This window comes from Erpetoichthys calabaricus, chromosome 11 (genome assembly GCF_900747795.2).
Source record: "Erpetoichthys calabaricus chromosome 11, fErpCal1.3, whole genome shotgun sequence".
NCBI classification, from domain to species: Eukaryota; Metazoa; Chordata; class Cladistia; order Polypteriformes; family Polypteridae; genus Erpetoichthys; species Erpetoichthys calabaricus.
In genome coordinates this window covers 40,676,491-40,689,263 of record NC_041404.2, presented here as the reverse complement: position 1 = coordinate 40,689,263, position 12,773 = coordinate 40,676,491, and the positions used below count along the sequence as shown (strand labels likewise).

The 12,773-nt window shown below is 42.7% G+C and overlaps 1 protein-coding gene across 1 annotated transcript in view; it reads right to left on the bottom strand.

The window, feature by feature from the left end:
* spock1 (SPARC (osteonectin), cwcv and kazal like domains proteoglycan 1) overlaps window positions 1–12,773 on the bottom strand; it is a 633,015-nt gene that overhangs the window by 25,755 nt on the left and 594,487 nt on the right. Inside the window, exons 7-8 of the mRNA XM_028812997.2 lie at window positions 12,371–12,490; window positions 1,525–1,746 (exon numbers count right to left, since the gene is read on the bottom strand). Coding sequence (XP_028668830.2) covers window positions 1,525–1,746; window positions 12,371–12,490 — 342 coding nt within the window. The remainder of the gene's footprint in view (window positions 1–1,524; window positions 1,747–12,370; window positions 12,491–12,773) is intronic.

Here is a 12,773-nt window from a genome sequence, read left to right as displayed (position 1 = left end):
CAGGACATTAGCTCAGGGAATACATTCTAAGGATTTCACTATTGCCGTTGGAAATTCTTTCCCTGTTGACATGGAAGAGACTGAGATGGTCACTTTTATCTTCTTCAGTGTTCAATGAGACAGCCTTTTCAACTTCCCGTTCGTCATCTTTAGCGGTGGGTGAACATGCTTGTGATTAGGACACCCGTTGGCTCACCTTTTAACACCGATTGGTCATTTAATATCATTCAGTTTCGGCACAACTAACATGTGGCCTTAAGTCAAAATGCGAAACACTTCGCAAAATGCAATATGTTTGCTTTGCTTTTAGTGATGACACCCAATCTATGGGCACAAATTAAGATGCAATATGCTTTTATATTGCATTTTAAACTAACATGAAAATTTCATGCCATAGTGAAAAGCAATCATTTGGTTGATCTGTTTTGCATTATGATTTGACAAAACACTGCAAAACTTGCATTGCAATGTAGTTAATATGTTGACCTGCATCTCATTTAAGCATATCGAGTGGTCTCCTCTCATTTGTCAAATCTCTTCCGCTCTTATGTCAATGATTTTAAACACTGACCACAATGGGCACCTGCAGCCCTGGTGGCTCTTTGTCATGGAAGTTGAACCAAGTTATACAGTATTCACTGTGGGAAAATTCAAGATGTGATAAAAAATGTCCCCCTGGGTCATGGAAACGTGATTTGGTGTCTTTAGAAGTGCCATAATTAGAGGACGAGTTTATCTCACTATCATGAAATCAAATCTAAACAGAAAAAAGTAAATGCAGCACTGAACGTCTACTTTCTAGACTTCACCTATCAGCAGAAAAATGGTCAGCATGGTCCCTCCAACTTAAGAATCAATAAAAATAAGTTGTAGCCAACTTTTCCTCTTCAGTACATTTGAGAAGTGTTGGCCAGCATTTCAGGGGACTCAAGGCTGCCGGCGAGTGCGTTTAAGAAGCAGCTTTCCTCAGGCTCGTCGGCTGCTGATCCTGGCGAAACGTGTGCTTATCGAGTCTGTCACTCGCCCTTCAGTATTTTTAGAAACAAGCTTAGTGGAAAAAATGTCTGCTCTGCATTTTACTTCTCTTGCTGCTAAGTAAACAGCTTTCTCCCCAAAGTGTGCCTTCGGTTTATTGCAATCCCGGATACACAAGGGCAGTGAAATCAAAAGCAATCCACGTTTAAAGCTGATGTAGATACATGTCAAGAAAAATCTCTGTCAGGGAGTGCTGCCTTGGCAGCGAATTAGAAGTAACTGGAAAAATTAACAGCAGAGCAGACGCACAGTCAGTTTACAGAAGCGTATGCTATTTAAATATTCCATACTAAAAGAGAACACGTCACATGATTTTTTATTAAAGAATTAGGAATCATTAAGATGAAAAGCTGCTGTGGCCACCAGCGATTTCTATGATTTTGATCACTTGGTGTCCTGTCCCAAATTTTGACAGTTGTCTCTAATAAGGGATGACACCAGCAATTCTTATGTCCACACACCATGAAAATAAGACAATGGATCCTTTACCATCTGGCTTCTGGAAGCAGTAGCACCACTCGTTGTTGGACAGCTTCCCATCCTTGAAAGAGTCACAGGAGTTGAACAGTGGCTTCATGCAGTGCTCGTATTTGTCCAGGTAGATGGCGCTTAGCTCTGTCTGATCCAGCAGAAGATCGTAGTTCATATCTAGCTTGTTAAACATCCAGCCCAAGGAGTCTTTACAAATGGGAAGAATGCTGGTGTCAAAACCTGTGGAAGAGAGCAGAGATTCTTAGTAGCAAATCTGGAGGCCTAAAGTGTGCATCTTTCGGCATCTGTCAATCTAAAACCATCTCAGGATAAAGTGAAACGCCCAAGGCTAGTGTGGCTACCTCTAGCTTCGAAAAATACAAAATGGCAAATAGAGATTAGGGTTGTGGAAAGGGTCAGAGAGCAAAACAATCATTGCAGAGCAAAAACTGAAGTCCTACGCTCTACCATTTGTCAATAGGAACACCGTAGGTCAAGATTCTTTATGGTCTTCTCATGGGTGGGATGGGCTGCCCTCCTAATTTCAAAATTATGACTTGTCAACGTCAATTTATTTATAGAGCACATCTAAAACAACATTAGTAATTCTGTAGCTACAGTGCTTTATAATAAAATATACAATAAACATAAATAGAATAAAATAAAACACAATACAAACCAGCAGTAAATTGAAACAAACAAATGACTATGAGGAAGGAACCATCAGTATGTCTGAAGGTCATGGAAAGCTAGAGAATAGAAATGTGTCTTCAATCTCGTTTTAAACAGTTCGGTTGAGAGGGACTCCACAGATGAGGTGCAGCAGCTGCATAATCCCTGACCTCCTTAGTTTTGCACTTAGTACGAGGAACAACAAGAGACAACTGACTGGTAAATCTAAGCTCTCTGTATGGCTGGTATATAATACACAATTTAGATAAATAAGTGGGAGCACACGCATGATTGATTTAAAAACCAGCAGCAAAATTTTAAAATCAATTCTTAAATAAACAGGCAGCCAGTCTAATGAGGCTAAAATTGGAGATATAGAATCAAATGGGCAGCAGCATTCTGGACCAACTGCAGTCTGAGTTGCAGTACAATGAGTTGCAGTAATCAAGCTAAGAAAAAGATAAAGAAGCATGAGTAATTTTCTCAAGATTCCTAGGAGATAAAAAAAAAAGGCTTAACCTTGGCTAAAAGTCGAAGCTGGAAAAAGCAACTCTTGACCACAGAATTTATCTGTTTCTTAAAAGAGAGGTTACTTTCAAAAATAACCCCAAGATTCTGAAAATGAGGTTTGCAAAAGTCCACAAAAAAGCCAAGGAGTTCAGAACTAATTTAACCTTTGGCAGAAGGACCAGCTATCAGCACTTCCATTTTATTTTGATTAAGATCGAGAAAATTGTCAGCCATCCAGGATCTTAGTTCTACAAGACAATTGTGCAGCTGGTTCATTGAAGAGTTACACAGAGGAATATAGACCTGTGTGTCATGAGCATAACAATGAAAATCAACATTAAACTTCCTAAAAATAGCATCAATAGGATGGGGTTATATAGAAAATACAATAGGACCCAGGGTGGATCTCTGAGGAACACCACGTTTAACAGGAGCAGTAGATGAAAATGAGGAATTGAAAGTTACTGAAAACCGTTTATCAGTAAGACATGACCTGAAGCAGTTAAGAGGATCCCCTTTAAGCCCCACCAGATGCTCAAGACACAACAGTAAGATCTCATAATTAATAGTGTTGATAACTGCAGAAAGGTCTAAGAGGACAAGGTCTGCTGTGCCACCTGAGTCAGTTAAATACTTTCAGGATTGTCATATCAATACCATGATAACTCCTAAAGCCAGACTGGTAGATCTCAAATAAATTATTGGAGTTAAGATGATCAAACAATTGATTATAGGTAATTCTTTCGAATATTTTAGCCGAAAATGGCAATTGGGAAATCGGGTGAAAATTACCAAGGATCTAATTCTTCCCTTTTAAGACAGGGTCTCACCACTTCATGTTTAAAAAAGGAGGGCACAACTCCCTCATTAATAGAACCATTTATAATAGCCAACAATGCTGGACCCAAGATAGCAATGTGTTTAAGAAGTGTTTGAAGACTCTCTAGTTCAGCGAATTCCTATCTAACTGATATTCACTCTGATAGGTTCTTGTAACCAAGTGTAGTATAACAAGCTCACATTCTGTTCTGACCTCCTCACTTGTGGTGATTCACTCTGTACCCTTGTCTTATAGCACTTGTTCCCAAACAGTTCCCCCAGAATGATGTTTCTTCAATTATGATGACCTCTTTTGTAAGTCGCTTTGCATAAAAGTACCCGCTTAAAGGTGAATGGCTCTCCAGCACCTTTTGCCTGTGTGCCACCCCCTTGTCTCATCTAAGCCCCACAGGGCAGCCATTACATGCTCACATTTAGTGTGTGCAATTAGTAAACACCCACCTTCAAAGGTTTTTCTTCCTGATAATTCTAAAATTATGGAACTCCTTACCTCCTTTGTGTGTCTTATGATCTCCCCTTCCATTAAGAGGCAGGTCTGTCAACATGCTAACAAAAATCAGGCTAATTCAGCACAAGAGACTTAGCAAGTCTGAAAAGTTAGTAGATTCAGACACTCTGGTTAAGGAAATGGATCTACCAGAGTTAACCAAAAATAGCATAAAGTTGAGTTTTGAAGGGCCCTAAAGTCCTACTCTCCATCCACAGTACTTGGCAACAAATCTTATGTGTCCATGGTTCTCTGTGTCAAACAAAAAACTTCCAAATATTTGTGCGAAATTTACCCTCATGAAGTTTCCAACGGTGTCCCTGTGTTCTTGAAGAACTCATTTTAAAGTCACAGTCTCGATCCACTGAACTAATTCCCTTCATGATTTTAAACACTTTAATCATGTCACCTCTTTATCTCCTTTTAATAAACTGAAAAGACTCAGCTCTTTTAATCATTCCTCGGTACTCATCCCTGTAGCCTAAAATGGGCCTAGTCGCTCTTTTCCTGACTTTCTCTAGGACTTCTATGTTTTTTTTGACACCTGGAGAGCAAAACTGCCCACAGTACTCCAGATGAGGCCTCACCAGTGTGTTATAAAGCTTGAGTATAACCTCCTCGGACTTCTACTTTACACAGCAGGGTGCTATATAACTTAATATTCTGTTAGCCTTTGTCATAGGAGGCTGGGGGTCAGACCAGGAAGGACCGGGAGGTGGTCTATACGTCCCCCGGGCCACGAGGGGGCAACCGCAATAGAGGATGAGGAGACCATGGGGACGGAGTAATGAGGCTGAAACCCACTGGGGCCTGTGGTCTCCACCAGGGGGTGCCCCGAGCGTCGTGGAGCCCAGGAGATCGACACTTCCGCCACACCTGGGAAGGTGGAGGAAGGACCTTCCAGGGACGCCTGGAGTGGTTCCGGGTGCAAGGGCTGCACTTCCGCCACACCAGGTAATGCTGCTGGAAGAGCGTCCTCAGGCACCTGAAGCACATCTGAGTGGAAAAAAAAGGAGCCACGTCACTGCAATCAGGAATCCAGAGTCGGGAGCAGGAGCAGGACAAAGCTCCCGTGAGGAGAGGAAAGGTGGCCCACGGACACTGAGAGGAAGGCCCGTGTTAAGGGTGTTTGGTGCAAGAGCACTGTGTGGGACTTTTGGTGCAATAAATGTGTGTTTTATAAAGACGTCGTGTTTGTCTGATGGTGTTCGGACCCATGGTCACACCTTCTTCATGGCTTCTGAACACTGTCTGGCAGTTGACAGGGATGAGCCTACTATGACTTGTTGGTCAAAAAGTGAAGCCACTTGTGGTAAGGTAAGTAATTTTCGTGGGCAACAATTCAAGTTATTGGGCATATCTATCTATTATATAAAAAAATCCTAGGATGAGACAAGACTTTTTATCCTGGGCCGAGACAAGACTTTTTCAGAGAGATAATTTCAAGTCCAGCGAGACGCTCCGGTTTCCTCCCACAGTCCAAAGACATGCAGGTTAGGTGCATTGGCGATTCTAAATTGTCCCTAGTGTGTGCTTGGTATGTGTGTGTGTGTGTGTGTACCCTGTGGTGGGCTGGCGCCCTGCCCAGGGTTTGTTTCCTGCCCTGCGCCCTGTGTTGTCTGGGATTAGCTCCAGCAGATCCCCGTGACCCTGTAGTTAGGATATACAGTAGCGGGTTGGATAATGGATGGATGGAAAATCAATAAACACTTAACCAGCCACCTGTGTCCATCATACAATATCTGAAAATAAAGAAAGGTCTCAGTAATGCTGATCTGCTCAGGTTCGCAAAACATCTTGATGGTGTGTTCTTAGAAAAAAATAAAGTGAACCATTTTGGAAACATCTGTTGTGGCAGAATGAGAAAACCAACAAACCATGGAATTAAATACCAGGTTTAATTAACAAGAAGAATTGACTTCAAATTAAGAAACTGGTTGAAGTGAAAATTGTTGAAGTTTGAGGCCTTGAGCCCACAGGTGTCGAACTCCAGTCCTGGAGGGCTGCAGTGGCTGCAGATGTTACTTCTAACCATCTTCTTCATTAGAGACCAGTTTTTGCTGCTGATTAACTTAGCAGTAATATAGTAACGTGGATGTCGCCTAAAGCTCTTCTCATCCATCTCTATTTCTAAATCTTGATCAAAAGACATTGTAAAGATGTGTCTCTGAATTTTGGTAAAAATCCACAATGGATTGCATTTTATTCTCCCATCAGATGAAACTGCATTATCGTCTCATCAACTGTATGTCAAATTCTAAAGAATATAAAATGTTCAAAAAAATTAAAGGAACACTTTGAAAACACATCAGATCTCAATAGTAAAAAGAATCCTGCTCGCTATCTCTACTGATATGGACTGGTAATGTGTTAGGAATGAAAGGATGCCACATCTTTGATGGAAATGAAAATTATCAACCTACACCCCGAAAATCAAAGTGAGAAAATAATGCAGCGGCGGGCAGGTTAGTTCATTTTGCCGAAAATTCATTTGAGTTACTCTAAATCGTGCTCAGTAGTTTGTATGGCCCCCACGTGCTTGTATGCATGCCTGACAATGTCGGGGGGTCATGCTCCTAATGAGACGACTGATGGTATCCTGGGGGAACTCCTCCCAGATCTGGACCAGGGCATCACTGAGCTCCTGGACAGTCTGAGGTGCAACCTGGCGGCGTCGGATGGACCAAAACATAATGTCACACCCAGAGGTGTTCTATTGGATTGAGGTCAGGTTAGTGAGCGTGGGGGCCAATCAATGGTATCAATTTCTTCATCCTCCAGAAACTTCCTGTATCCTCTTACCACATAAGGTCGGGAGGAACCCAGGAGCTACTGCACCAGCATAGAGCCTGACAATGTGTCCAAGGATTTCATAATGGCAGTCAAGGTGCCGTTGTATAGCCTGTAGTGGTCTGTGTGTCCCTCCATGGATATGCCTCCCCAGACCATCACTGACCCACCAACAAACCGGTCATGCTGAACGATGTTACAGGCAGCATAACATTCTCCACGGCTTCTCCAGACCCCTTCACGTCTGTCACATGTGCTCAGGGTGAACCTGCTTTCATCAATGAAAAGAACAGGGCGCCAGTGGTGGACCTGCCAATTCTGGTATTCTATGGCAAATGCCAATCGAGCTCCATGGTGCCGGGCAGTGAGCACAGGGCCCACTAGAGGATGTCGGACCCTCAGGCCACCCTCATGAAGTCTGTTTCTGATTGTTTGGTCAGAGACATCCACACCAGTGGCCTGCTGGAGGCCATTTTGTAGGGCTCTGGCAGTGCTCATCCTGTTCCTCCTTGCTCAAAGGAGTAGATACCGGTCAGTCCTGCTGATGGGTTAAGGACCTTCTACGGCACTGTCCAGCTCTCCTAGAGTAACTGCCTGTCGATCTCCTGGAATCTCCTCCATGCCCTTGAGACTGTGCTGGGAGACACAGCAAACCTTCTGGCAATGGCACGTGTTGATGTGCCATCCTGGAGAAGTTGGACTACCTGTGCCACCAAACTCTGTAGGGTCCAGGTATCACCTCATTCTACCAATAGTGACACTGACCGTAGCCAAATGCAAAGTGAGTTACAAAACAGATGAGGAGGGAAAAATGTCAGTGGCCTCCCTTCACCTGTTAAATCATTCCTGTTTTGGGGGTCATCTCATTGTTCCCCCTCTAGTGCCCCTGTTAATTCCTTTAACACCAAAGCAGCTGAAACTGATTAATAACCCCCTCTGCTACTTAACTGACCAGATCAATAGCCCAGATGTTTCATTGACGTGACGCTATACTCTGATTAAAAAGTGATCCTTTCATTTTTTTGAGCAGTATTTATAAAGTGACTTTTCTTCCATTTTGTAAAGTGAAGACTCTGTATATTACAAGCTGAAGCTCCTCTTATCTCAGAGACTGCCCTAAAAACACATCCCATAGCATCCAGTCAAATACACGCCTCACCTTATGACAATCTGTGGGCCTCTCCTAACTGCCTGCATTGCGTTGTTACAGACTGTAACTCACTTCTTTCTGATTGTGAGAGTCATCGCCATGACCAGAATGAACATAATGCCCTGAAGAGCAAGTTTTACCGGCCTTCTTTTTAATCTACATTATTGTATATTAAGAGGTTCAGGAAATAAAAGATAATGGCTTTCTGTTTCAGTGGTTGCTTTGCCTTTAGGAGTTCAATGTGCGGACTTGACATGGCTGTAAATTGTCTTGTGTTGGAAAGCTTAATAATGCGGCAGCTGAGACATTAAGTGAATCGCTTCTTGACTCAGTAACAGCCTCATGAAGTCTTGTCACCAGGCAGGGAAGATGGCAGGCCTATAAGCTCCTGTCCCTCACTGAAACGTATCCTGATCAGGCTCAAGTTGACGGCACAATGTGAGATTTTATTTCATGCTTTTATTATGGTGTTTTTTTTTTTTTTTTTTTTTCCTGTACCCTCAATTCATAACCTCTGCAGTGACTTTCATGTGTCTGGTGACTCTTCCTATGAAGTCAGTAGATGGATTGGGACAGCGTGGGGGGTCATGAGGTCACTGGAAAGGGGTATGTGGCGCTCCTGATATCTCTGCAAAAGGGCAAAGATCCAAATCTTTAGAGTCCTGGTGCTCCCTGTTTTACTATATACAGTAGTTATCAGTCATGGACGCTATCCAGTCACCTGAGACGAAGACTGGACTCCTTTGGTCTCTTGTCTCTTTGGAGAATCCTTGGGTACCACACGTTGGACTTTGTGTCGATTGAGTGGTTGGTCATGGAGTCCCGAATGAGGCACATTACCTGCATTGTGAGGGAGTGTCAGTTACGGCACTGCGGCCATGTGGTATGATTCCCCGAGGGTGAACTGGCTCACAGAATCCTAATTGTTGAGTGCGCTGAGCGGCTGGACCAGTCCAAGTGGCGCCCACATAGAGGGTCATTTCTGGAGGGTGGGACTGGACCACGTGTCTGTCTGGGGGGTTGCCAACCAGGATCCCGAGCTGTTTCATTGTGTGGTGGGTGCAGCAACGTGCTGTAACAGTGCATGCTCCCCAACCTGACCTGACCTCAATATCATCCAGCCATCCCTGTTAAGAGGTAAAGTCAGAGATATGCAGGTAGATGAGCCTCTGGTGTCCTGCATAATGGACTATCTGTCAGGCCAACCACGGTCTGTAAAACTCTAGCCCTAGCACTGACCCCTGCTGGACACCACTCTTAATGTCAGCCAATTCTGATGAGGTTCCTTGCATTATCACCCTCTGCTTCCTGTGTCTGAGCCAATTCTGCACCCATCTAAAAACATCACCCTGAACTCCCACTTCTTTTAGTTTGATGCCCTACCTCTCAGGCGGCACCTTATCAAATGATTTCTGAAAGCATTTGGGACTGTTTAGATTTGAATAACCTTGAACAGATGGTATCACATTTGTAAAATACCAGTGGGTTCCTGATTTTAAATCGACTCTCGCTGCATACAATTACACAGGCTAAGTTCAGGTGTTCTCTACATATTCATACCATGCTTGGTAGCCTACTAAACATGAAAAATGTCTTCATTTTCCACATTTCAGGAAGTTTTTCAAATTCCAAAGTAACAAATTCATATGCAAAGAACTCTTCCCAGAATGAAATGGTTCTTTTTCAAGAAAGGGGTGTATGAAGAACCACACAGCTCAGTAAAAGTGCCATTTTAGATCCATTATTTTTAAGAATGTGGTCAGTTCCAGCCCCACCATGGACTCATTAGAACATTAGAACAATCTGGACAAGAATGGGACGTTCAGCCCAACAAAGCTCACCAGTCTTTTTCACTTCATTCTTCCAAAGTAACATCAAATCATACTTTGAAAGTCCCTAAAGTCCTCCTCTCTACCTCACTACTTGGTCACTTATTCAATGTGTCTATGGTTCTCAGTGTAAAGAAAAGCTTTCTTATCTTTGTGTGACATTTACCCTTAGCAATTTCCAACTGTGTCCCCGTGTTCTTGATGAACTCATTTTAAAGTCACAGTCTCGATCCACTGCACTAATTCCCTTAATAATTATAAAAAACTCCAGTCATATCACCTATTAATCTCCTTTTGTTTAAGGCTCAACTCTTTTAATCTTTCCTCATAACTCACCCTCTTGTAGCCCTAGATTAAGCCAAGTTGCTCTTCTCTGGACCTTTTCGAGTGCTGCTACGTCTTTTTTATAGCCTGGAGACCAAAACCACACAAGACTTCAGATGACCCCTCACCAGTGTGTTATAAAGCTTGAGCAGACCCTCCTTGGACTTGTACTCTACACATCAGAGCACTATCTAACCTGACATTCTGTTTGCCTTCTTAATGGCTTCTGAACACTGTCAGGAAGTCCACAATGACTCCTAAATTCTTCCCATAAGGTGTATTTTCAATTTTCAGATCTCCATTGTGTATTCAAACCTAACATTTTTACTTCCTTTGTGTAATACGTTACATTTACTTACATTAAATTTTATCTGCCACATATCTACCCAAGCCTGTATGCTGTCCAAGTCCCTCTGTAGTGATTTAGCAGATTTTCAATTATCTGCCAATCCACCTATCTTGGTATCACCTGCAAACTTAACCAGCTTGATACTTATATTAATATTCAATTAATTTATATATACTGTATATATATATTGTCACGCACAAGCGCATGAGGAGCAGCTTAAAGACCCGACGCGCGTCACAACAAGTCGTGCCAGACTACGATGACGGTGTACTAACCTCTCTCGCTCTGTTCCTGTAGAAAAGACAAAGCGCCGCCGCCATAATCCTGCCCAGACAACCAAAACAACAACACTTCCGGGTTCCTTTCTTCCCTCTGGTCCCCCATTAATGACGTCCACTACCCATCCACCATCACGCCTTCCCAGCATTCCACGTGTCTTCATTTCCGGTCCAACTCCTTAAAATGTCCATCCTCCCACCCCTTTTTGTCTAATGATAATTTTGTTGAAAATAAGTTGGACCTTTGTGTTACAGTATACGGGGCTCAAACCCCCAAACCTTGATCTGTTTCTGTTTCATTATTACAATATATATATTTATATATATTAAAAATAGTAGTGGCCCTAGTACTGACCCCTGCTGGACACCACTCTTAACATCGGCCAATTCTGATGAGGTTCCTCGCACCGTCACCATCTGCTTCCTGTGTCTGAGCCAATTCTGCACCCATCTAAAAACATCACCCTGAACTCCCACTTCTTTTAGTTGGATGCCTAACCTCTCATGTGGCACCTTATCAAATGCTTTCTAAAAGTCCAGATAAATAATATCATCTGCTCCAATTTGATCATCGTATCCTTTTGCTGTTTCCTCATAGAATTCCAGCGTGTTGGTAAAACATGACCATCCTTTTCTGAACCCATGCTGGCTGCTCACTAATTTTTCTGTACCTGTCATGTGCGGCTCAATCTTATCATTAATGATTCCTTCCATTAATTTACCTGTGATGCATGTTAAGCTTACCAACCAATACTTACTTGATGGTATTGTTATCTGTTCACTGTTAATAGTTCTTTGTGTTTTTGAAGTACCCAAGAATATTATGCTTCATGCATTTATCATTTATTTGGTATTTGTTAGTTAACTGGCACTATGAGCTCAGAATTTCAAAAACATGTAAATCCATAACAGTTCCCACCAGAGGAGGAAATCATATCAAAACCCCGACTAGATGCAAAAAGGGCCATGTAGAATCTTTATAAAGTGAAAGATTTATTTTCAAAGGCTATGTTAACCAGTGAAGATCCACAGAGCACAAAAAGACAAAACAGAGTTTCCAGCAAGGAGAACAAAAGTCCTAATACAAATACAAATAGTCACAATGCAGAGTGAAGGGTCAAATATCCAGTAAATCACTAAGCACACCACAGAGAGTGTCTGGACTAGTTGATCCAGAAACTGCAGAGCATCAGATCATAAGACCCTGCAGAGAATGGTGTGCCCTGCTGGGAAAATTGTTGGAGCCCCTCAGCTCTCCATGCAGGACATTTTCCCTAAAAGCTGTGTCTGCAAGGCTCTCATCTTGGAGTGACCACCTAGACTGAAATTTTATAAGGTAGTCCCAATTCTAATGAGCATCTGCATTTTACTTTCTCAGCTGACAGATAGTTGGCCAACTACAAATTCCCCAGGAGACTAATTCATTGAGGAGAAAAGTAGCTGGCATGCAATGTCACATGGAAACAGAAGAGAACAATGCTATCATGTGGCCCCAAGAGGGCACTCCAACTTCCTTGGCTGCCATACAAAGTAACTTTACTTTAAATACCAGGGCTCATTCGCAGAACACAACCCACCACACAAGTGTGAATGGCCTGGCAAAGCAGAAACAGCATCGTGAACAGAGTTACTTACGGCCTTGTGTGGAATCCGAGGAGACAGTGGCTTTTAAATCTCGATTGGCATCCTGATGAAGTGCCCCGAACCAGTCTTTCAGCCTGGAAGCCAAGTTCTTCAAATCCTGGTCAGTGCAAGCTAAAAAGAAGGCAAAAGGAAAGAATCAGTGAGCATCATCTGCAACCATCATGAAACCAATATCACTATTATGGAGCTATTAAGTAAATAGAGATCATGAAAGGGTGCCACATCAAGAGGTCTGGAGGTGCATGAGAGAGAAAGGAGTAGCAGAGAAGTACGTGAGGGTTGTCCTGGATATGTATGAGGAAGTGAAGACCCAGGTTAGAAAGAGCATTGGAGTAACAGAAAAGGTCCCAGTTAGAGTAGATCTGCACCAGTGATCTCCTTTGATCTTCATGTG